This window comes from Drosophila miranda (genome assembly GCF_003369915.1).
Source record: "Drosophila miranda strain MSH22 chromosome Y unlocalized genomic scaffold, D.miranda_PacBio2.1 Contig_Y1_pilon, whole genome shotgun sequence".
Taxonomy (NCBI): Eukaryota; Metazoa; Arthropoda; class Insecta; order Diptera; family Drosophilidae; genus Drosophila; species Drosophila miranda.
The window spans coordinates 36,609,427-36,634,587 of NW_022881603.1; the positions used below are offsets into that span (position 1 = coordinate 36,609,427).

The 25,161-nt window shown below is 46.6% G+C and overlaps 2 protein-coding genes and 1 long non-coding RNA gene across 6 annotated transcripts; 2 read left to right on the forward strand and 1 right to left on the reverse strand.

The window, feature by feature from the left end:
* The first annotated feature begins 548 nt into the window (after positions 1-548).
* LOC117190093 (centrosomin-like) lies at positions 549-10,079 on the forward strand. 4 transcript variants are annotated; one of them, XM_033395178.1, is made up of 7 exons: positions 1,138-1,403; positions 2,881-3,062; positions 4,380-4,423; positions 4,824-5,200; positions 5,265-5,531; positions 6,525-6,731; positions 6,794-10,079. In XM_033395178.1, the coding sequence occupies exons 2-7, from the start codon at positions 2,962-2,964 to the stop codon at positions 9,269-9,271; spliced, it is 3,474 nt and encodes a 1,157-aa protein (XP_033251069.1). In that variant the 5' UTR covers positions 1,138-1,403; positions 2,881-2,961; the 3' UTR covers positions 9,272-10,079. The 4 variants fall into 4 exon arrangements, with proteins under 4 accessions (XP_033251068.1, XP_033251069.1, XP_033251070.1 ...); XM_033395177.1 differs by lacking the exons at positions 1,138-1,403; positions 2,881-3,062 and adding an exon at positions 549-789; XM_033395179.1 differs by lacking the exon at positions 1,138-1,403 and having other exon boundaries at positions 2,470-3,062.
* On the forward strand, positions 3,082-4,301 carry LOC117190094 (lysozyme 1-like). The gene has a single exon (XM_033395181.1). The coding sequence runs from the start codon at positions 3,699-3,701 to the stop codon at positions 4,218-4,220; it is 522 nt and encodes a 173-aa protein (XP_033251072.1). The 5' UTR covers positions 3,082-3,698; the 3' UTR covers positions 4,221-4,301.
* On the reverse strand, positions 9,491-10,525 carry LOC117190095. Its single transcript, XR_004473646.1, has 2 exons — positions 10,081-10,525; positions 9,491-10,003 (listed from the first exon to the last, which is right to left on the reverse strand). It is a non-coding gene; the product is annotated as an uncharacterized LOC117190095 (long non-coding RNA).
* Between the last annotated feature and the right edge of the window lie 14,636 nt (positions 10,526-25,161).

Below are 25,161 nucleotides of genomic sequence, written 5' to 3' on the forward strand. Positions count from 1 at the left end.
GTGGCCATCCTTGTCTTTCCTATGCTTGCCATGCTTCTCAGGGTCCAGACGCGGAGTTCCAAGAGCCGTTTTAAGAGTTATTCCGGAACGCCATGCAGTAAATTCCAGGTTTTTCGACTTAATTGATGAAGCTTTGGGAATTTCTTCGCGCCGTCTTCGTAGGCGTGTGAGGCGCCCCCAGAAGCTTCGGAAAATGTCTTTTGATTAAAACTATCAGCAAACGTCTTGAAATATGTTAATTTTTTCCTTCCGCAAACAATTTTAGGTACGCGCCATACCAGTGTTGAACAACGTTTTTATATGTAAATTCTTGTCAACTGGCGATGTTGTCCCATCCTTGCCCCATCGACACACGACACCCCGTTTTCACCAGTCTGGCTACGCTCCAACACAGGCAGGGCTGCATTCGGCAATGTTTCGATAGTAGACGCCGAAAACAGCTGTAAATGCGCGGTAACTTTTCAAAAAAAAAAAAAAAAACATAATTGTACTTGTTTGTGTTTTTTTTGTGTCTTACCAAATTAAGAAAAGTAAAGAAATTAAGCTGAAATAGACAAATCGGAAACAAGCTTAGTAATATTCACCCCAAACGGGACATACAGCCATGGATCAATCTAAGCAGGCTCTTCGCGACCTTTGCGACTATGGGAATCTAACCTGCGGCTCGTCCTTGAAGGAAATTACACTTATTGAGACAGTCACCAGTTTTCTTGAGGAGAATGGAGCCGCCGAGATAGACCGAAAAGTACTGAGGACACTCGCAGAAGCGCTGTCCAAAAGTGTGGCCGAGTAAGTAATCCAAATGCATACTGATAATAATATCTGCCTATATGTGGGAAGATTCTGTTTTTATAATGAACAGAACAGATGACGGGCTTCTCGATCTTGCCCACTGTGCGCCAGCAGTTTATTCATTTGCTGATCGGAGAATAATACGCTCTTTGTGGTGACTCTTCGAGTCCGTGAAAGCCTCCCTTATGTACATACCATATGCCATACATATGTATGCCCAAAAGTTTCACGAGAGCAAGCGAGAGCAGCGCACAATGCGCTCCGGGTACAGCGGGAAATGCGTGACATCTGCTTTCAGTGTGTGCGAGTTTTACAGAGCGCATTTTCCTTTTTCAGAGCAGATGAGGCTGGCTGGCACTGGGGTTTTCTCCGTCTCTCGATGCCTCGCGTTTTTATTCAGTCATTTGTGTTCTGGATTTCGGTTTATTTGGACGTAGAAGATTTTGAATTCATTTCGCGCTGATAATCTACTCGTTTGCTGGGCTTGCGCCATTCTCTGTCGTTCTATATACACACACTATCCCATAGATGTGCATATGTAAATAATAAGAAAACAAACTTGCAGTTTAAATAATCAAAGGGTCGGCTATCGGTCGTGTATGTACATTTGTGTAAGTGAAAACAGCAGTGAAGTTACAATTGTTTATACGGTCACGGAATATATGTAAATTACTGCATCTGCATCTGTAGATAAACCTTCAAAATACATATATATTTATATATGAGAATGTGTGCGGATGTACAATGTGTATACATGTACATCGGTGTATGCATGTAGAGTATCTCGCTCCCGTCTGTGTTGTCGTTGTTGTTGATTTGTTTTGTCGCTAGCGATGCTCTGTGGTGTGTCTAATTTTAGTGGCGGAAAAGTATAGAAATTAATTTGTTGTTGAATAGCGAATCCCCAATTGCTCAATCCACACCCATATCAGCAGTACCACAGCAGCGGCAAGCCCTCTCCGATGATATCCCGCCTTATCAGATGAACCGAACAGTGGACCGTGGCGTTAACTTCTACACGTGTATGTAGCAGGAGAGAGCGAAAGAGGAGAGAGGGGTTGGGTTTCTTTGTTTACCGTAAGAGTGTAATTCCCCTTCCCCCTTCTCCTGCCAGGACAAAGTACAGTGTCTGATGCACGTATGTATGGCTGCATGTTCAAAGTCAACGCATTAACGGTATATTAGGTGCTAGCCAACCCCCTTCCGCGCTCACATATCACTCAATGTGCTCTGCTTTCGACGATGCCTCCTGTACTTCTGTTTATTGTTATTGTATCGCTCTGTTGAATCCTGCAGGCGCCTTTGTGTGCCATTATCACTGGCCATCCATAGCCTGACACCCATTCGAGAGTCGCGCCAGGTAGATGAGCGAGCTCAGACTGAGGCGGGAATGGGTCTTTTACTTCGGATACCTGCCGCGGTATGGGGCTATAAAGCCAGGAGAGGTACAATTCAGGTGTTAACAGGACACATGTCCTAACACGTTTAGAGTCCACCTGTTGTTTAGGAGACCATTGATTTTCAAGAGCGCCTCTGTAACCATAGCTATGGGCACGGACAGAGCCGTAGCCAAAACAAATGAGTGCAAATGTTTGGCAGAGTTTTCGTAGCCCTGTGTTCGGGCCTGGCCTGCAATTGTCGTTATATTGCCATGTGGAAGGAAGAGCCTTTGCGGTGTGCTCATTTCCCAAAATAAATGTGCTTTATGTGTGTGAGTGGCCTCAAGTGCTGCTGCATCTCTGGCAGGGGTCTGGTCTGTGCTAAAATATGCATCGGGTACGTCGTGCATCCAATCCATAGAAGTATATCATGCCTATCCGCCGTCCGGTTCTCGGGTTCTTTGAAGCTTCTTCCGTGCTACGGCTCACTGCTCCTCATCGACAGCAGGCGGCAGCCAATGACTCATAGTTTGCTGCCCCTTGGGCCGGGACGAAGTCTGTGGTCTGTCGTGTGCCGTGCATCGCGAGATATTTAGGGAACAAAGCCAAGAACACCAACAACATCAACATCAACATGAGGCGGTGACGTGTCTGCTCTTAAATATAAACTAAAAAAAAAAACACGAACCTATTTAAACATCAAATATAGAGTTTCTGCAACATCCCTTCCTCCAAAAGTGAACAATATATATAAATAAAAGTGCATAATGTTGAAGAAAACGTGAATACTATGGCGGGTATATTACGCTCTACGTCTCTGAATAACTCAAATGAATCGCAGGGTTCGCCATTCAAGCGGTTCTCATTGAACTCGGGCAACAATCAATTCTGGTAAGTAAACGTTCCATTCGATCTTTAATATATGCGATTTTATTGGATGGGAAATAAGTACCAGCAGCAACGGATTTAAGGGGCGGAAGTACGACTTGTACTCATTCATCTGTGACTTGGACTGAAATTCAGCTGCCAAAAAAAGCACAGAACTTTGAATGGGTGTGTTTCATTTAGAGCAGAGTAGAATGAACTGTAAGATAGTTGAGCATAGAAATCATTGAAAGAGACTCGGAACAGGGACAGGGTTCGGGCTATCATTTTCACGCTTCAGTTAAGAGCCTGCAAGAGTCGGAGATCATTAAAACCGTATATACCCTAGGCTATATTTTGATTTGGAAATTCAGTTCACTACTAGATTCCCACTCCGAGAGCTTATAAGGGGGAGCAGAGCGTAGGGAAGGGAGAGACATGTCATTAATTAATGATAGCCGCCAGTCGAAGGTGCAATGCAAGCCACAAATAGAATAGCGTTGCATTTGTCCGTAGATTTTCCACTCACAGATCACAGATCGGGCCAAATAATTGAAACCGGTTTGGATTCCGATTAAGCTTTGATCAGCTGTATCGTTGATGGTCAGAGCCGCAGTACCAGTGCCAGAGCCAGAGCCAGTACGAGACTGGAACTGACTTGGAATGGCCCGATCAAGTGGTGGTGTGCTATGCCTGCTGCTGCTGTGCTTCCTGCTTCTGGTTCTGGCCCTTGCCCTGGCCGTTCGACTGAAGCCCTGCGATCTGGCCGGGCAGCTCTACATCCTGGACGTGCCCAAGTCGGAGCTGCCTTTGTGGCTGTGCATCGCGGAATTCGAGAGCCGCTTCAACACGCACGCGGTGGGGCAGGCCAATGCGGACGGCTCCCGGGACTATGGCCTTTTTCAGATCAGCGATCGCTTCTGGTGCTCACCGCCCAATCAAACGGAGTACTATACCTTCAACGAGTGCAACGTGAACTGCACGCGGCTGCTGACCGACGACATTACCATTGCCGTGCAGTGCGCCCGGCTCATACGGAGGCAGCAGGGCTGGACGGCCTGGTCGGTGTACGGTCAGTTCTGCAACGGCACGCTGGAGGGCATCGATGAGTGCTTCCAACCCCAGACCCCGGCGGGCAACAGAAGCTGTGCAGAGAGTGAGTCAGTGCTGGGAGATTGTAGCTGACGGGCGGGTCAGACGGGGTCTTGGGTCTTATGACATCACTGCCGAAATATTTGTGAAAATAAAATATTAATTAACGTTTAAGTTTGAGTTTTTTCTTGTCTATGTCATCCAGAGGTCAGCCCAGAGCCTTAATTGTTTCCGCGTTCCATTCCGTTCCAGCACCAGTCCCGGGGTCTTGCAAGATGTGACCATGGATAACTCATGTAAGTTTCATTTCAGACGAAAATCCCAGTAGGTTTTTCGAAAAATGTGTGCCTCAGCCCACAGTTCACAGTTCGTTTGGCAGCCTCAGGTTGCTACAGTATTTAGGTTTTAGCAATACATATTGGAATACAACATATGTTAGATGTGCGAAAGCGGTCTTCCAGTTTGAATATATATTTTTTATACGCATCTCTCGCCGGACCGTACCGTTCTATGGAGCATATATGAGAACAAGGCCCCAACAAATGAATGACATGAGCCTGACACGACCCCCCAGACGGTTCGTGCAGCGAAGACCGTTCAAACCCAGTGCGCATCAGACATAAAACTCTCTCTGGAGTCAGCTCAAACACAAACCAAACCACTCAATGACCGGGCTTTTCCTTGTGTCCCCCACAGATGCCAGTTTCGATGCGGGCCGTCTGCAAGGCGAAAGCCACTCGCCTTTGGCCATGCCGGGCCGTTCTATGCGCAGCGTGGAGGAGCAGATGTCGACGCTGCGCAAGGAGAACTTCAATCTCAAGCTGCGCCTCTACTTCATGGAGGAGAGCCAGCTGGGGCACCAGCGGACAAACAATTCGGGCGAGTCTCTGTCGAAGCAGTTGATCGACACAAAGATTGAGGTCGAAGTGCTGCGCAAAACGGTCGAGGAGAAGACGGAGCTGCTGAAGGACGCCGCTCGGGCCATATCCATGCACGAGGAGATGCAGCGCAAGGCAGAAACCGAAAGCAATGCGTTGATCGATGAGCTGCAGCAGCATCTGCGCAACTACGAGGTGTGTATCTTATATGTCTTGAGCAGTCATGACCTCTATGTTATTCCCTACTTGTGCATTTTAGGAAACTGGATCTGCCTTTGAAGGAGAGTCCAGAGAAGCACTCGATGAAAAGCTCAAACACTTGGAATCTGAGGTCCAGAGGTCGAGGCAGGAACTGGTCGAGGCCGGCATACGGCAGATAGCCTGCCAGGACCAGCTGAAATCGGCACAGGCCGAGCACCAGGAGACGCTGTCCTCCTGCGAGGCCAAGATCCAGGAGCTGGCCATCAAGAACGCCGAGCTGGTGGAGCAAATCGAGAAGGCGCGACAGTGCAGCGACGAGGCAAATGTAAGTAAGGGGAGTGTCTCCCAAGAGATTAGGGGCGTAGTGTAGTGCTAGTTATAGGACGCATGTGGTGATGATGAGAGGGACACTCGTTTTAGGGAACCATCAGGGGGCATGTGCGGCAAATCCACGTCGCTCGGACTGAGATAACTATCCTGACGGTGAGAGTGGATCACATTCAGGCCGAACTGGAGAACTATTCCCAATTGCTGAAGCGCATTATGCCCACTCTGGCCATGCTGCAAAGGAAGATCTTTCAGCGCGATGTGAGTAGAGCTGCCGCACGCTGATTGGTGCCACGAGTCACCCAAACCCCACCCAAAGGTTGAGAACGACAATTTGGAATGGGAAAGAGAGCAGCTGAAGAGCAGAGTCGATGAGTACGAGGCCATCATCAACAGGAAGGAGGTGGACTCGTGTCTGATGCGACCTTTACTCAACGCCAACAGGTGCCAGCACAAGGCTCTGCTTCCCCAGAGAAATGGTGTAACCTTTGAACTGCAGCGTAGTGGCAGCACATCCTCGCTGAGCTCAAACTTCTCGGCGATCAGTGTGCTGGGAAGCAGCGGACGGGAGTCAGCGTCGGCGGTCGGTAGTGCAATGCCATTGGATGCAGCAAAGGTGACTCAATCCCCATCGCCAGCAGTTTTCGACCAATAAAACGCCCTCGTCGCCCACAGCACCAGCGGAATCAGCCTCATAAGAACTATGCCAGGCGACCATTGCGGCTGCCAATCGCTGCGCCAGGGCGCCCCTTACAAAACTATACGTTTCCCAGCCTTCTGCGATTCCGCCAGTTTTTTAACAGCTTGGGGCCACATGAACTAAAGTAACTTTCGTGGATTTATCGAGTCTTTATCGTTTCGGTTTATGTTTCAACAGTTTTTTGTGGGAATCAAACACAAATTTATCGTTATAAAGTATTCAAACTATTCCAGCCAATAAATACGAGTATTGCTCAAAGAGACTCTGAACTTTATTTGCTTTCCATTGTAGGCTAAGCAGGAGATGGACGCCCAACTGGAGGACAATATGTGCGAACTGCAGGATGCGCAGGAGAAGCTAAAGGAGCAAGAACGCATCCACGAGCAGGCATGCCGCACCATACAAAAGCTAATGCAGAAGTTGAGCAGCCAGGACAAGGTGATCAAAAGACTCAACCAGCAGCAGCAGCCGCAGGAGCAGAACTCGATTAAGAAAGAAGTAAGTGCTGCCAGGGACTAGTACCTTTTACAATTATAAAACGTATATTTATGTATTTGTAGAACGAGAACAGCAAGGCCACCATATCGCCATCGGCAACGGGCCGTTCGCTAAGTGACAATGAGGCGTGCTTTTTGGAAATATCCTCGGGACTTAAGGAACAATACGAGTATAAGATGGCCGAGCAGGAGCTAAAGATCCAGCAGCTTCAGGCGGAGGTTAAAAAGAAGACGGCCAATCTGCAGAACCTGGTCAACAAGGAGCTGTGGGAGAAGAACCGCGAGGTGGAGCGCCTGACCAAGTTGGTGGCCACCAGCCAGCAGCCGCAGTCGCTGCCGCAGATAAACGAAGAGTCGATTGGCTCAGCAGCCGTTGATTTGCAGCAGTCCTTCACCGAGCTGGAGTACACCAAAGCCCTGGAACGCAACAAGCTGCTGCAGCGCAAGGTGGACGTGCTCATCCACCGCCTGGGAGAGGATCAGCAGAACAGTGCGGTGATTGGACAGCTGCGACAGGAACTGCGCCAGGTAAAGGCGGACGCTGAGAGCGCGAATAAGTGGCGACTGGAGTACGCCGATGTTTGTGGTGTGCTGACCAACCGGCTGGAAGAGCTGGCCGGGTTCCTTAACTCGTTGCTCAAGCACAAGGATGTGCTCGGTGCAGTGGCCGCTGATAGGCGGCACGCCATGCGTCGAGCTGTGGACCGCAGCCTGGACCTGTCCAAGAGCCTGAACATGACGCTGAATATCACTGGCGCCTCGCTGGCCGATCAGAGTCTTGCGCAGCTGTGCAATCTCTCTGATATGCTGTACAACGACGCAGATGCCGAGGCGGAGGCCGATGCCAGCCACAAGACGTACAATTCGCATGAAGAGGTACGCACCGCTGGCGCCGCCTCCATCAATCCAACGATTGAGCACCTAAAGGCCGAGAACAAGGCGCTGAAGCGGGAGTTGGAGAAGCGCCGCACCTCGGACGGGCAGCAGCTGCGCAAGGAACGCCGCTCCCTGCCCCTGCCCACCCAGCAGCCAGACAACCAAAGCGAATCGGAAGCCTGGTCCGAGCCGGACCGTAAGGTTTCCCTGGCCCGCATCGGACTGGAAGAGACCTCACATAGCCTTGCCACGGCCGAGCGGCAGCCCAGCGAATCAGAAAGCGAGGGGCGGCGCGCCTGCTCGGCCAGGCAGGAGCGCAGTCGCACCAGCGAGCGCATTGCCCAGCTGGAGGAGCAGGTAGCCCAGAGGGACGAGCGTGTCCTGAACGTGCAATGCCAGCTGGAGGATCTAGACAACAGATACAAGCAGGAGCAGCTGCGCTGCATGGAAATTTCACACCAAATGGAGCACTTGCGGGCCGCCAACGAGGCGCTCACGGCCGACCTGCAGGCCATTGGAACGCAGGAGGATCAGCAGATGAACGAACTCCAACGTCTGATCGATCTAAAGACCAAACAGATTGATCAGCTGGAGCTGGCCCAGAGCACATTGACAGCAGGTGCGAAAATAACGGACATGGAACTGCAGGCAGCACAGCAGCAGCTCGTGGAAATGGAGCAACAACACGCTGAGGCTGTGGACCAGGCCCAGGCCGAGATGGCAGAACTGAGGCAGGTGGCAGCGGAAAAGCTCGAGGAAGTGCATCGCCGGCACCAGGAGGCGCTCGAGCGAGACTGGGTGGCGCTGAGCCTTTACCAGGAGCAGGCCCAACAGATGCTCGAGCTGCAGAGGTCCCTGGAGTACCACCAGGAGAACGAGATGGAGCTGAAGCAGACTCTCGTGGAGAACGAGCTGGCCACGCGCTCGCTCAAAAAACAACTGGACGAAAGCACCCTGCAGGCATCCAAGGCGGTCATGGAACGGACCAAAGCCTACAACGATAAATTGCAGCTGGAGAAGCGCACAGAGGAGCTCAGGCTGCAGTTGGAGCTCTTGAAAGGTGTGCAGCCGCAGCGCCCACTCGTTCAGCCAGCTCGTTCCAACAGCAGCGATGTGTCGCAGTCGGGATACACCTCGGAGGAGGTGGCAGTGCCCATGGGACCACCAAGTGGCAACCAATCCAGCGTACCGGCCAGCACGACTGCGGTAGTGGGGCGCGTCAGCAGCTCCTCGCCGGATCTCGGTATAGAGAGCGATGCCGGCCGGATCTCCAGCGTTGAGTTGTGTACAGCTACACAGCGTGCCCTTCTGAAGAATGAGGCGCCGTCAGCTGCTAAAGCTGGTAAGCATTTCAGAATAAGATTTTTCACGAGAGAGCGAGCCCTCATCACAGAACCCGTTGAAAACGCATTGAGTGTGTCCCAACAACAGCAGCAGCAGCAGTCGTCTGCAACAACAACACACGACTGTGCCAAGGTAGAACAAGAAAATGCTGAATTGAGGCGTAAACTAATCCGCACCAAGCGCGCATTCGAAGACACCTACGAAAAGTTGCGTCTGGCTAACAAAGCTAAAGCACAAGTCGAAAAAGACATCAAGAATCAAATACTAAAAACTCACAATGTTCTGCGAAACGTACGCTCAAATATGGAGAATGAGTTCTAACAATTGATTTCACGTCGACGACGACTATATCAGCATTAATTAATAGTCCCATCTCATTCACTTTTTACTAGACGTTTGCCATTTTCCTTGCCATGATCTGTTCATTTATTTCTTTGTAAACCTTTTGTTTTCCTCGTTTCTAACAAGATATTAATTTGTATTTTGTATGTGCCTGTATTTTTTGTACCACGAAGCTATTAATATAAATACCTTTTTGCATTTTCTAAAGACTGTATAGGGAACTCAACACGGAGTCAATGCACACAATAATAATAATAACATTGATCAAGAATATTTACTCAATGAAAGAAATATCACACCTGTTTTAGCACACCCCAAAACTAAAAAAAAAGGTCTAGATGCTGACTGAAAAGTATGTAACCAGAACCTGGCACACTCATTCATATTGAATGAAATGTATAGAATATGTATATATATCCTTATCCCCCACTAGTAGCTAAACATAAGAGCATCCCTTCGTTTGTCCATATTTTTGAGGCTAATATCCATTATGTGCATGCCGCTACAGAGTTTGCTTAATCTTAACCTTTGCTTTCTTTTCTTCAATCCACCGCTCTGAATCCTCGATTTCAGTTAACCATCGAAACGGATATTGAAATAATTGTTTGATTTATCCCCCTCCCCCCCAAATGGTCGTTGCCATCCAATCAATATTTTGTTTTGAAGTATCATTTTGTACAATGTGTAAAAAGTACCTCCGCTGTCCTGGAGCTGGAAGAACAATACATAGTCTAAGTAATTTCTACCATGTCGTTTTATGGAATAAAATAATTCGTTAGAATACAAACCGTGTACTTCAACTAAAACTGTTTTGGGAGGCGTTGCCTGGCCCTCGCTTTAGCTGTTAGCCCCATTCGCCCAGAGTATATGGACTTTGACCGATAGTTCTATCAGTATCAGGTAAATCTGACATTCGTCGGATTCGTCGGTATGTCCCTGCAAGGGGGTCTTCGGTTTTGCTACTATTTTATTTATAAAACAATTTTTTGTATCTGTAAGTACTCACTCACACATCGCAAGTGGAACCATAATGACAATTATTATAATATAAAGTGATATATGTAAACCGGCATACCTCAAGGGCCGCATACGACTTGACCCGACAAATTCTTCAAAATATATCCTGGATAATCGGAAAGAGTTTGGCTTAAGGGTAAATGTGGAACAATAAATTTTTGTTATTTATTTATTAATGTTAAAGTTATTTTATTTGTAAGACAGCAGAAGATTAGTATACAGAATTATATGTGCTTCCGAGTATCATACGCAAGAGACAGACGCCGAAAGAAGAATATCGATATGAGAACATCGATATGCAGCAGGGCACATGCGCAGTGTTGTTAGAGATCAATATCTAATTATCGTGGCGGTCACTTTGAACACTCCTCCTCAACACAACGCATGTTTACAAACTTTAAATATACTTAACTAATATTCAATAACATTTCAATCACTTATAAACGATCTTTTAAACCAAATGCGAATACAAATTTATGGTGCTTAACCTTGGCTAAGTTCTTTGTGAGGACATCTGCTATCATCTCATCGGTTGGCAGATACGCAATGTTGACTTCACCTCTCTTGAGAACCTCTCGAATATGATGTATCTTGACGTCGATGTGCTTTGTACGTGCATGAAACATGGGGTTTCTAGCAAGCTGCTGTGCTCCAATGTTGTCGCCGTACATCTGAATAGCTGACTCCTTGGACATCAGCTTCAAGTCAATCAGTAGGCTGCGAAAGTATATCGCCTCTTTTGCTGCAGATGATAAGGCTATGTACTCTGCCTTCGTGGAACTGAGGGCAACCGTCGATTGCTTTCTTGACTCCCAAGAAACCGCTACTCCTGCCAACATGCATACATAGCCAGTGAATGACTTTCGGTTCGTCATATCACTTGCCCAATCTGCATCAACAAAACGCTCAATTGCCTTTCCTTGCTATGTGTAGCATATCTCCCAGTCGATAGTTTTTGCCAAATATCAAAGGATGTGCTTGGCTGCCGCTTCATGCTCGGAATGAGGATCCTTGTTACGTTGTGCTAATTTGTTCACCGAATGCGCAATGTCCGGACGAGTCATAACAGCAAGATAAGATAACTCTCCAATTAGCTTTTGGAACGATGTGATGTCGACCCTGCGGCAGTCCTCTTTGTTGCATGCCACCTGGTAACCAGCTTCAAGAGGCGTGGACGTCTGTCGACAATCTTTCAAATTGTACTGTACGAGCAACTCTCTAATATACTTTCGTTGGCTGATTGAAATCGCACCCGTACTGCCTTCACTTTTCACCTCAATACCTAAAAAGTATTGCATAGGCCCGATGTCAACCACATCAAATTCTGCTGCGATCTTTATCTTGATATCAGATATATCATCTAGGTCCTTACACGCCAAAATAATGTCATCTACGTAGACAGCTATTAGACACATATTTTTACCTGGCTTACAATACAGACAGGGTTCGTTGACAGTCGGTATAAAACCAATGCGTCTCAGCGTTGCATCCAACGTAGAGTTCCACACTCTTCCTGATTGTTTTAGGCCATATATCCTTTTGTGAAGCCTCAAAACGTGATTTGGGTGAACTTCGCTGATGAAGCCCTCAGGTTGTCTCATAAAAACCTCATTTTCCAATTCGCCGTTGAGATACGCAGTGACAACATCCATTTGATGTAGGTGGAGACCATGTTCGACTGCAAGTGCAATTATCAACCTGATAGTTGCGTGGCGTACAACTGGTGCAAATGTTTCCTTGTAGTCGATCCCGTAGCGTTGGCTACAACCTTTCGCCACCAGACGTGATTTGAGCCTGTTCACGCTTCCATCCGGATTGGACTTAACTGCATAAGCCCATCTGCATCCAATGGACTTTTTCCCGCTAGGCAATTTAGTAAGCGACCACGTGCCGTTCTTCACGAGAGATTCGTACTCGTCCTTCATTGATGCTTTCCATATCTCGCCTTCAGAAGACCTTTCAGCTTGTGCGTAGTTTTGTGGAACTTGTACGTCTGCTGCCAGTATCGCATTGAGCATATGATACTGCTTCCTTGGTCGTCCTAGTTTGCCCGTCCGTACTATGGTTGGGCGTCCTGGTCCTCTTATTGGTTCTGGAATTACAAGAATGTCATTACTAGACCTAATCTCCTCCTGATTTTCTGGCTCATTTTCTGGATCTTTAAATTGCTCGCTATCCATTTCGGGTTCAGAGTCCTGGTTTTGTTGAACCTCAATTGATGCCATGTCATTGGAACATGATGCATCTAGTTTGCCCCCTTCAGGTTCTACAAAAATGACATCCCTACTCTCTACGAGTTTCCTGGTTTCTTTACTGACCAAACGATATGCTTTGGCCGTATCCGAGTAGCCCACCATTATATACTCTAAGCCTTTCTGTGCGAACTTTGATTTCTTTGTTTTATCTAGAGCTATCGCTACTGAGCCAAAAACTATTAAATGCGATACCACTGGCTTTCTACCTGTCTATATTTCAAAAGGTGTCACCCCGCTCAAGCAGCTGCTTGCCACTCTATTTCGCAAATACGTGGCAGTTCGAATCGCTTCTGCCCAATAGCATTCACTTAACCCAGCATGCAGCAGCATACTTCTTGCCATTTCTACCAATGTTCTGTTGGCCCTTTCTGCAACTCCGTTTTGTTGAGGTGTATATGGCACTGTTAAGTTTCGCTTTATTCCATTTTGGTTTAGGTAATTATCAAAAACGTTTGATATGTATTCTCGGCCATTGTCGCTTCGTAAAACCTTGACTTTTCTCCCAGTTTGGCACTCAACTTGACTTTTAAATTCTTTAAAAGCCTCGAAAACCGGATCTTTGGTTTTTAGGAAACTTACTGATACATATCTTGAACAATCATCAATAAATGTGGCGAAATATCGATTGCCTCCCATTGACTGCCTTTGCATTGGACCGCACACATCAGTATGTATTAAGTCTAGAACGCCCTTTGACCTGTTTGTGCTCGATTGGTTGCACGCAAATTTTACTTTTTGCGCATGTTGCACACACTTGTTTTGGCTTGTATATGCCCTTGAGACCTATTACCATCTCCTTGTTAACCATTTCCTTTAATGCGTCAAAATGTACATGGCCGAACCTATTGTGCCATTTGAATGCATATGCCTCAACATTTACAATGTTCATACACTTTTCCTGATTGTCCTGAACCATAAACAATCCATTTTCCAGATGTGCCTTTATAACTATTTTTCCGTTTTCAAAAATCATCGCCTGATTTTTTTCCAAAACCAATTTTTTTCCATGTTTTAATAGTTTTGTGACCGATATAAAATTGTACTGCAAATCTGGTACCAAGATAACATTTTCCAGCGTAACGGATCTATCACCGAACTTTACTTGAACAGTTCCATGCCCTTCAGCAATAAGTGATTTACCGCCGGCTAAAAATACTTTTTGATTATCTTCCGTGAACGACACAAAGCGTTCCTTGTCACAACATAGATGCGCCGTTGCGTCACTGTCTATGCACCATGCATTTAACATCTGGTCATTTGGCTTAGCTAAACTTAGGATTGGTACATATTTTTCTGGTTCCACTTTGGCATATTCGGTTACGCAAAGCATTGTACCCAATCTTTCCCCGCTTTTATTGTTTGCGCCCTTGTTGTTTGCTCCTTCCTGCTTGCTTTTAGCACGGCATTTAAAATGCCCTTCCTTTCCGCACTTAAAACACTTTTTGCCCTTCTTAAAATTGTTGTTGTCATAACTGACGTGTAGTTCCGCGCTACTTGTAATTTCCTTGCTAATGCTATCTTCCTGCCTATTTGCTTCTTCAGAAATTTTTATTTTTAACATGCTCAAGCTCGGCAAATCATCTCGCGTCTCAATCGCAACAACAAAACTTTCATACGATTTAGGCAAACCATTTAGCAACACAACTGATAAGATCTTTTCATCAACCTTTATGTTGACCTCTGCTAAAGCCTCGTGTACCACCTGAAATTTCCGCAAATATTCCTGTGCACTTATACCATCCGACATTTTTAACGTCAACAATTGTTTAATTAAAAGCACTACCCTTGCTGGTCCGCTTGGCCTGTGAATTTTATTTAGCTTTTGCCATGCCTGTGACGACGATACACAATTTTTAATATTGTTTAGTTGGGTCGATTTAACACAAAGTAAAATTGACGCCAACGCCTTTGATCCTTTAGTTCAAAAGCTGCACGTTGCTCATTTGTTTTACTTTCACCAAGCTCAATTTTACCACTGACGATTGGCCACAAATCATTTTGTATGAGAACACTTCTCATCAAAACTTCCCATGTGCTATAATTGTTTTCGTCCAGTTTCTCAATATTGAAATTCATATTTCCACTCATTTTTTATACTTATTGTCCCACAGTGCAAAATTTGTAACTGTCGATCGTCTCATGCACAAAGCAACTACGACGACAATACTGTTGTCCGTGTCTTTCTTTTGTTTTTTCGTTTTCTTTTAAGTATCCCTCCGAGTTGCTATTTACACACACACACTCGCGATTTTCTATGCCTTGGTATACACACTTTTGGGTATACACACTCGCGGTTTTGTGCGGCTTGACATACGCACTTTTTGGTATACACACTTGAGTCTCCGTTCGCTTTTGTGTTTCTTGATCCGTTGGGACTGCTTTATTTTGGACTTTAAACCACGGCAACGGTCCGATTCGCTGCAAAAATCTAATCAAAAAAACACAATGCGAATTTGTTCAACTTGTTCTTTTGCCTTTCTATGTACACACATACACTAATGAGTTTATGCCATTTTTTTTGCACTGCTTTTCACTAAGCACCAAACAATGTTTATTGTTTCTCACTGTTTCTGTTTTATACTGTTTCTGGGTGTATTGGTGTCTGGGCCCATAACCTGTTAAAGTTATTTTATTTGTAAGACAGCAGAAGATTAGTATACAGAATTATATGTGCTTCCGAGTAACATACGCAAGAGACAGACGCCGAAAGAAGAATATCGATAAGAGAACATCGATATGAGAACATCGATATGCAGCAGGGCACATGCGCAGTGTTGTTAGAGATCAATATCTAATTATCGTGGCGGTCACTTTGAACAATTAAATTAACAAATTATCTGTTAATAATGGTGCTTAGTTACTAAAGGCGGAAAAAGATAAGTTAAAAGTTAGCTAAATTTAAATGATTATAAATATTGCATGCAATTAGTTTAAGAGACAGTTCAGGGGATAGGGTTTGACAGAGGGAGTTATAATTATGGCATAAAACCCTAAAAGGTTCATGATCAGGTTCATAGACCTACATATGGGTAGACGGATAGGCCTAAAAGTACGGGTAGGTCTAGATGGAACGGCCAAGTCAATCTGACCCAAGAGAGTTTGGGAGTCAACAGTCCCAAGAAGGAGCTTGTGCACGAACATTACACCATTGCATATTCTGCGATGGTGCAACGATGGCAGGTCAATAAGATTTAGCCTAGACCGGTAGGGTGGCAAGATTCCGAAGGGCAAAAATTAAAAATTGCTTTTGCACGGATTCAATAACAGCCTGCTGCTCTTTATACTGCGGGCTCCACACACAAGAACAATACTCCAATATAGGACGTACTAACGAGATGTACAGTTGTGTTTCGTAACGTACGGGTCGTCAAACTCCTTGGACCAACGCTTGATGAACGCTAAACCACCCTTAGCTTTATTTACAGTTGCAGCTATATGGGTGTTGAAACACATCTTATGATCAAAAAGGACTCCGAGGTCATTTGAACTCGAAATTCGCTCAAGGACATGATTTCCTAGAACATATGAGACAAAATGAGGAGCGCGACGGTAAAATGTCATAAGTTTGCATTTGGAAAGGTTCAGAAAAAGAAGATTAGTTGAACACCACAATAGTAGTTCACTTAGATCAAGTTGAAGGCGTGAGTGCAAATACCAATCAGAGTAAAAAAGACAGATTTTGACATAATCAGCATACATTAGTGTAGTAGAGTATGTTATAACTTGAGGAAGGTCGTTCACAAATAAAATAAACAGAAGCGGGCCCAGATGACTTCCCTGTGGCACACCTGAAGTAACATTAACAGTATTTGACAACACGTTAGAAAACAAAACACGTTGAGTACGGTTAGAGAGATAGGACAAAATCCAATCTAGAAGATTCGTTGGGAACCCTAATAAAGAGAGCTTTTGAATAAGCAGAGCATGGTTCACAGAATCGAATGCCTTGCTGAAGTCCGTAAAAACTACATCCGTCTGCAAACCAATTTGAAAACCACTTGGGATTAGGTTAGAAAACTCAAGAAGGTTAGTCGATGTTGAACGATGTCTGAAAAAACCGTGTTGCGACGGAGATATCAAGCTGCAACAAAGATGTTGCAGTTGCCGGGTGACCAGGAACTCAAGCAGCTTCGGGATGGCAGAAAGCTTTGCAATACCACGATAGTTTTCAATGTTTGATCTTGAACCTTTTTTGTGAAGCGGAATGATGTAGGACTCATTCCAAATTACTGGGAGACAAGACTGTTCCAAGGAGAGGTTGAAGAGAAAGGTCAAGGGTTTGCAAAGGGACTGGCCACAGTGTTTTAAGATGCAACTTGATACCTTATCTGGACCCGCAGAAAACGATATGTCCATAGATGACATAGATGCGATGTAAATATGAGACGAGTACGTTGTTTGGAAAAAGTTAGCGAATAAATTTGCAATACCAACAGCAGAAGCTTCTGTTTTGACTTGCGCTTAGAGTTAACGAACGAATAGAATTTTTTAGGATCACTACGAAAGTTACTACTACATTGTGAAAGGTAATGATTATAACACTGACTATTGACGGCAAGGAACAGAGAGCGAGCGGAGGAGTATAGAGACTTCTGGTACTTTTTATAGATTTATTATTTTTTAAGTATGACAAATACTTGGAGAACCAGGGAGGCTTGGACGATACAGGTACAGGGATATCTGGAACAAACGTATTAAGGGCGGAGTAAATAGAACTATAAAACGAGTTAACAGTTGCATCTATGTTCGGTAATGAATAAAGAAACGACCAATCAACACGCGAGAGATGTAGATCTAAATCGATAAAGTTTGTTTTGCGAAAACACTTTATGTGACAAGGAGCCATGGAACTGTCAGCACCACCAGATTGTGTACACTCCAGTGATATCAACAAAGTTGGATGGTAAGGATCTTCAGGGAGAGATATTGGGCTTGCTCTAGATACCGTAGCAAGAGAACCATCGTTAACAAAAACGAGGTCAAGAAGTCTGTCCCTAATGTTTTTAACGGCATTAATTTGGACAAGGGCCATTGATAAAGTCATTATGGCAATTTGGAAACAACGTCATTACAAGGCAGCCAAGAAAGAAATGGGAGGTTAAAGTCCCCCATGACAATAATTCGACCATTGCACCCTAATGCAGAAACAACATTATTAATTGCTAGGAGGTGGTGTAAGTAAAGCTCAGCATCAGACCTGGGAGGAATGTAAGAGAAGGTTAAATAGAAAAATGCGGAGCCAACACGAACTTTGACTGCAACAAATTCAATTCCATGAATGTTATTGAATGGGAATAACTCAGATGAGAAAACAGATTTAACTGAAATCAGAACCCCACCTGCAAAAGATGGGCGGTCCATTCTATAAATAGTGTAACTATCAATGAAAATTTCATGATCATTGACAGAGGAGTTAAGCCAGCTTTCGGTAAACGCGATGGCATCGAAATCAAAGGACGCGCTATTAGTATGAATTTGACGCAATTTTCCCAGCAAACTGCGGACGTTCTGATAGTGCATGGAAAAATAGTACATCAGTTTTTTGGAGCATGTTCGGTAATTCTTGGATTCGAGCTCGAATCTTTGAGAAGGAACTCATGCACAATTGTATGCTCAGGCCATATTGACGGTTCTAGAGAACAGGATAGTAAAGAATCAGGGAGAAGAATTTTAAAAGATGATATGTTGCGCTTATGTTTAAATATAAATTTAGTCACAACTATATCAACAGGCGAAGTGTTAAGTTTAGCGGCAAGATGCTGTTTAACATCCTCCGTTGTAGCCTCAGGAATAAGACGAGAAACAAATATTGCTTTCCGAGGGACCACTGCTTTAAGTTGAAGTCCCGAGCGAGATCGAGATGGTGGAACCACTCCTAAAAGAGATCTCGGTACAAGGGCAGAGGAATTGGCAGCAATGGCTGTAGCAGGAATTGGAGTAGGAATTGGAGCAGGAATTGGAGCAGGAATTGGAGCAGGAATTGGAGCAGGAATTGGCAAGACGTCGTCAGCAACCAGCACCCCCGCACTAGGAGCACTCACCGCGTCAGAAGTGACGGCCACAGAAACTGCAGGGATGGGATTGATGCTGTTGTGGAGTTGGGTGCTCGAAGGAAGCACATTGCTCGGTGTAAAGAACTCCGGAGCCACCGTTGGCGGATTTACAGACAACGGCGTGGCATGACTACACGGAAATGCTTCCGATGGATGAAGGTGGGAGGCAGGCGTACCAATCGGATTAGGTTGCAAGAGATTGGTATCATTATGCGGAATTTTCCGTCTAGGCGATTCGCTCAAGAGGTTGAGCCCAAGAAACAGTGATTCAAGGGCAAGAAATTTCTCGTTGAGAGCCACAAATTGTTTCCGGACATCCAGAAACCCAGTTCGAGTCTGTCTCATAAATGTTCGCATTTCGGCCTCAATCTCCCGACAAGCCAGACATGACCAAGACAGGCCCATGCGTTTCGAGATCAGATCATTCAGCCGGCCAAAATTTCCACCACCAGCACATTTTATGTGGGCAAAATTGTCGCACAGCCAGCAGCTAAGAAATGAATCACCAATGATAACACCACCGAATTCACATTTCTTTGCACTGCAAACAATTGCCATTACGGACAGTAGTAGAATCACTGTGCACGAATAAAAAAAAAGAACGGAGTGAGATCGCAGGTAAAGTAGGAGAGCAGACAGCAGAGCGAGCCAGACAATCAGCTGCAGCGGCAATAATTCAAAGCAGATGATCCAACGAAGTGCAGAAAACGAGCAGTAAACTCACCAAAGCAGAGACACAAAAGAAAAGTCCACAGAGAGGGAGAGTATAGGCAATCCAGAGAGAGTGAGAGAAACAATGCGAGCAGCCCGCTTATGCTCACGAGAGAGTGTGGGCGATGCAAACGCTGATGCGCGAGAACAGTGCACACCGAAGAAGCGATAACGAAAAGCAGACTGGGCAAAAAACAATAACAAATTGCCTGCACGAGTCCGATGTGTTACGTTGCAATATTGAATTATTATTGTTCAGGCCAGCCGTAAACAATTTCCGCGCACTGTGCCAACTCCACAATCCACAATCCACGATCCACACGGCGCTCACGGCAGAAAAAGCAGACGGCCGATCTACCGCGCGACCGCGGTACAGCAATTGCGTTGTGGGAGAGTTGAGCTTCGATCCGCCCCACTACAAACATTGGTCCTTCGAGCCGGATCTTCGCCTTCCCCATAAGGAGAAGCTCACCCCAGCCAGCATCGGCGGATCGCTCCAAGTTCAAGATAAGTACTCTTCGATTGTGCCTAACAATAGTGCAGTGATTTTGTGCGAGTTTTCCATCCCAGTCCGAGTTCCCGTGGCATATGTACATGCATGTGTATGTACATATTTATTTCTCGCTCTAGCTCCAAATTAAACCATACTTCGTTCTGCCAACGGTTGTGGCTTCCTACTTCTCCAAAGGTTTAATTTGATCCGAGCTAACTCCTGCGTTCAGCTTCCGATCCAGTGTAAATAATATTCTTACCTCTCCAGCTACCAGCTGAGCTTTCGTTGCTAACATATGTACATACATACATACATGTACATATGTACACATCGCAACGCAGTCCAAGCGGCTGGCAACAAACATAAAGGCATATTCTTGAAATTATTTTTGTGGTTTATTCCGTGCATGCTCAACGTTCCATAGTTTGTCGGTTTTATAAGGAAATAAAATAACAAATCACTGCGCCTCCTTATTTAACTAATTATACTACCAACAAAATAACGATCCATACATACTGCACATACATACATATGTATTTATCTTACATATGTATCTATACGTACGCATTTTAAATTAGCATATTCTTGCACATCTATATAATATACATATTGTATATAAAACGGTTATCCACCGTTTTACCCGTTGTTTGACATCTCTTCAACCCAAGCCGCGGTACATAGCACTTACAGCCATACATACACACATACAAGCAGCAGCAGCGGTGCATTCTTTTCGTTTTTCTTTTCGCTTTCGCTTCTCCACCGTTTGCCTGCGTTGTAGTTGTTGGGAGAATATTTTTCTGTGCCGCGCTTGACCGTAACGGAACGCCAAGTGACGCGCTACCCTGCATTTCTAGAGTATATTGTTTTCAACCGTAGTTCAATCGTAGTATTTATATCTATATATTCCGGCCACGGTGTACTATTTCCATAATTTAAATACTCGCAATAAATTCCACCAAAACCACATATCCACGGTTCGTAGTTCTGATCTTCCACGTCGCCATTTCCGCTCACCTACCTTTGCGACTCCACTACGCGTTATCGCAGATCCATCAGCAAACATGCCCACTGTTGAGAAGAAATCTCGCAAGAAGTTTAAGTGGGTGAGTTCGCTGAGTTTGACCCATCCACCCAGCTCCAACGGCTCAGTCACTACGCCCACATCTGCCCGTCCGGCCGCAGCTGAGCGAGGTCCGACCACGTCCAGGGTTCACGCACCACATGCCTTCGAGGATTTGTTGCTCCCCTCGGGAGTCCCTCGCACGGCTCCTAGCACTATGGCCGCCAGTTCCGCACAGTCTAAGTTTGCCTTGGCTGCAAGCAGACTGACCCGCTTCGACCAGAAGCTCAGCGCTCCAGATGCTAGCACACCAACCCGCTCGCTCTCCCAAGTCCATCGAGAACAACTCCGAAGCCTGTGGGCAAAGGTGGACGCGGTGTTCGCGGCCTGTTCGGTGACGATGGCGGAAGAGGATCCAGAGGGTGTAGCTTATGCCCAAGAGATGTACGATGACTGCTACGCGGTCTACGCGCAATGCCTGGCCGAACTGAACGATCAGCTCGAGCCCCCGACTGTCCCTCACACGCCGCAACTGGCCGTTCAAGTGCCGACTTCCGGCGGTTGCCGCCTCCCTCCATGTGACACTGAAGTTTTCAGTGGGGACTACCAGCAGTGGCCCACGTTCCAAGGTTGGCTCCAGTGGAAAAACTGTTCCACCTCAACAAAAAGACCAGCGGTGAAGCCCACGACATAGTGGCACAGGCTCCACTTACGAACGAGGGTTTCGCGTCCGCATGGAACGCCCTCCGTGAGCGTTTCCAAAACAAGAGGCTGATACTCAAGGCCCAGCTGAAGATCCTTTTCTGTCTGCCCCAAATCCGTACCGAGTCAGCAGCAGCGCTAAAAGAGCTCCAGAGGGCCGTCCACAAGTGCCTCACGACACTCACCCATTCCTCATGACACGACCACTAAGGGGCGTTGGACCCACCAGCTTGTCCCGTCCATCGACGCGTGGGTAAGCAGGAAGCACGGGCAGGTCAACTTTTACCTGACTCAGCTCCTCAGTGGTCACGGCTGCTTCCGAAGCTACCTTCATCGCTTCGGGCACGCGGACTCCGCAGAATGCTCTTGGTGCGGGCACTACGTGGAGGAGGATGCCGAGCATGCGATATTTTCGTGTGGCAGGTTCGCAGCGCAGCGCGAACTCCCCCATTCCGAGGTCTCCACAGACAGCGTTTTCGCTGACGGAGTTTTAGTGTACCTCATTTCCGCTAAGCTGCCAAAGACGACCTTAGAGCTTTGGGAGCAATCCGTGACGCACAAGTCCGAAATTCCCACCTGGCCCGCCATGGACAAGTTCCTGGCGGAGCGGTACCTGTCTCTCGAAGTGACCGAGGACGACCATCCAGGCATGGAGACTCAGGCCCACTCCAGGGCGAGCATACGCACTGCAGACAATTCGAGAAGCAATCCGTTTCGGTCTCAAGGAAGTCCTTATCCTAGGAGTGCCCACTCGTTCGAGACCACAGTGAATCAAACGAGGAGCACGTGTGATCTCTGCTCCAAAGAGTATCATCCAATCCGGTTATGCCCTTACTTCCTTCAAATGCCCGCTGGCGCTCGCTCCGACCACATTAAGCAAAAGCAGCTTTGTTTGAACTGCTTTGCAAGGGGCCACCAGATACGAGCATGCCAAAGCGCCCACAATTGCATAATTTGTGGAGACCGGCACCATACGCTTCTGCACCGTAGCAATCCAGCAAACTCCAGCGAGGCGATTTCCACAACGGCACAAAATTCCTCAGCGTGGCCCGAGCTACATCTACGAGTACCAAGCGTACAAAATCCAAGTTCGTCCGAAGCCCAGCCAAACGTTCAGTCATATTTCGCCGCCGGTACGAGTGCTGTCCTCCTAGGCACGGCTATTGTTAATATTTGCCACCTGGGAAAAACTTTCCACGCCCGCGCTCTGATCGACTCTGGCTCAGAGGCAACGTTCATTACAGAACGTCTTGTGGACATGATCAAATTGCCATTCCAACTTATCCAGGCACAGGTCTCCGGCCTAAATAATGCCGTATCCGCTCAGTCAAAGAAGCTCTGCAGTTTTTCCATCCGTTCTCCGGCTAAGCCGGGCTTACAACTAAATGCCACAGCCTACGTTATTCCGGAATTGGCCGCGAATATTCCATCGCATCCGATCTCGAAAGGGTCTCGAAAGACCTGCCGAACCTCTCATGGGCGGATCCGACCTTCTATGAGAGTTCACAAATAGATATCCTGATTGGAGCGGATATCCTTCCGTCCATTCAGTTAAGTGGCTCACTGACCAACATCTGTGGCTCTCTCCTCGGGCAGGAGACCATTTTCGGCTGGGTACTCACAGGTCCAGTGCCTCAGGTGATGAATCAAATCTCATCGTTCTCGAGTCAAATTTCCAGACGACCTATCACACTGGTAGAAGACTCGGGGTCTTTTTACGACAGCAATTTCCTTCCAGCTCCCTCCGCAGAAGTTCTCGAACGGTCTCCTGACCGACGGAAATATTTCAAAAATATGCACTGTATGAAAGCTCTACGCTCCGGTCCGAATTCAAGCCTGAACTCGAAGGTGAATCCGTCCTTAGATCAACATAGACTCACCAGACTATGTAACCGGGCGGCAATTTCCAATGTCTTAAATGTGCATCTCACCCGTTCCAAGATCGTTACTAATGTGTCTTCGACGCCTTTATTTCAATTTAGTTCTCCGCACCCAGATATGGCCCCACGTCCCCGCGCCAACCGCACCAGGGAGAACCGACGTGCTCGGGAAATTGGCTCCTACCGTTGCCGAATCTGCCAAGGAGTCCATCCGCTACGGACCTACCACCAATTTCTTCTCCTGAGCTCCGAAGAGAAACTCCGAGCTGTCCTTATCAACCAGTATTGCGGGAACTGCCTGGCTCACCAACACTCCGGCAAAAACAACCACACGCTAGTCCACGTACCCACGTCTCGTCGTCCGGCCCGCTCAGCCTCGGGAGCATCGTCGCCATCTAAATCGAACCATGCAAAACGCCGCCCTCGTCGTCCAGCCCGCTCAGCCGCGACTGTACCGTCGCCATCTACATCGGCTCACGACGAACGACACACTCGTCTCCCCGCGAGCCGCCCCGTCGTAGGAACCCCGGCGCCATCCACAGATTCCTCAAGAGCACCCCCCGTTTTGCGCATCCTCACGCCTATCCGACCGTGGAGCGACACTGAGTCGACGTCCTTGTCAAGTCCAGAGCGCCTTTTTTGGGATGAATCGGGTCCGGGGCGTACGCCCAGCCATAGGCCACCCCATTATACTTTGCAATCCTGCAAGGGGGGGGAGGATGTTCAGGCCAGCCGCAAACAATTTCCGCGCACTGTGCCAACTCCGTGCGCCCCAGTCCCAACTCGCTCTCGCGCGCTCGGAGGGGCGCTCGGATCCACAATCCACGATCCACACGGCGCTCACGGCAGAAAAAGCACCATAATGCATAGAGTTAAGCAGTTACGATTTCACCCCCGCTTCAGACGGCCGATCTACCGCGCGACCGTCCAACCAAATACACACACATAATTATATATATACCGGTTTTCATTTCTTATGACGGCTACAGCAATTGCGTTGTGGGAGAGTTGAGCTTCGATCCGCCCCACTACAAACATATATTAAACACTTGTTTACAAACAAAACACTGGTGGTTAACACAAAGTAGAAACAAATTAAAGAGATGCGATAATATATCAAAACAAAGTCACAACAATGTTGTATGATATTTAGGCAAAGGGCGGAGAATGCGGGAGCAAGAAAAAAACACAACCGGCTTAAGCAAGAGCTAGAAGCGAAATTGAAATAGGAGGTTCTCAAATACTTTTGCCAAGAAAAGAAGAGAGAAAAAAGGAAGACATGGGTATATCGACTCGGCTATTGATGCTGATCAAGAATATATATACTTTATGGGGTCGGAAACGCTCCCTTCTGGGTGTTAGGCACACGCACACTTCGACCACAAATCTAGTTTAGCTCACATATAAGTTAACACCCTAAGAGTTCAATACTCTTATATCCAATTAAAACAGAAAAAAGTATAAAAATTCTTGCCCAATAGTTTATTACCCAATTGTAATAACAATGCGCAAGAATTCTGTCACAATTTACACAAAAAGTAAAAACCATTTCCTGCCTAAAACAAGAACCGAAACATTGTATTTCTGGAAGTGCTTATGCGCTCCACTTCAAGTCAGCACTTCACGAGAAACCATCGCCCCCACCCCGTCTTCGACGTCGCGACTGCGATAATGTCGACAATGCATTTCTGATGA

Excerpts from the sequence above, each read along its gene's own strand:
- LOC117190093 (XM_033395177.1), top strand. The coding sequence starts at position 605 with ATGGATCAATCTAAGCAGGCTCTTCGCGACCTTTGCGACTATGGGAAT. Across the intron at positions 5,532-6,524 it reads AGTGCAGCGACGAGGCAAAT|GCTAAGCAGGAGATGGACGC; the intron begins GTAAGTAAGGGG and ends TTTCCATTGTAG. Across the intron at positions 6,732-6,793 it reads AGAACTCGATTAAGAAAGAA|AACGAGAACAGCAAGGCCAC; the intron begins GTAAGTGCTGCC and ends ATGTATTTGTAG.
- LOC117190094 (XM_033395181.1), top strand. The coding sequence starts at position 3,699 with ATGGCCCGATCAAGTGGTGGTGTGCTATGCCTGCTGCTGCTGTGCTTC.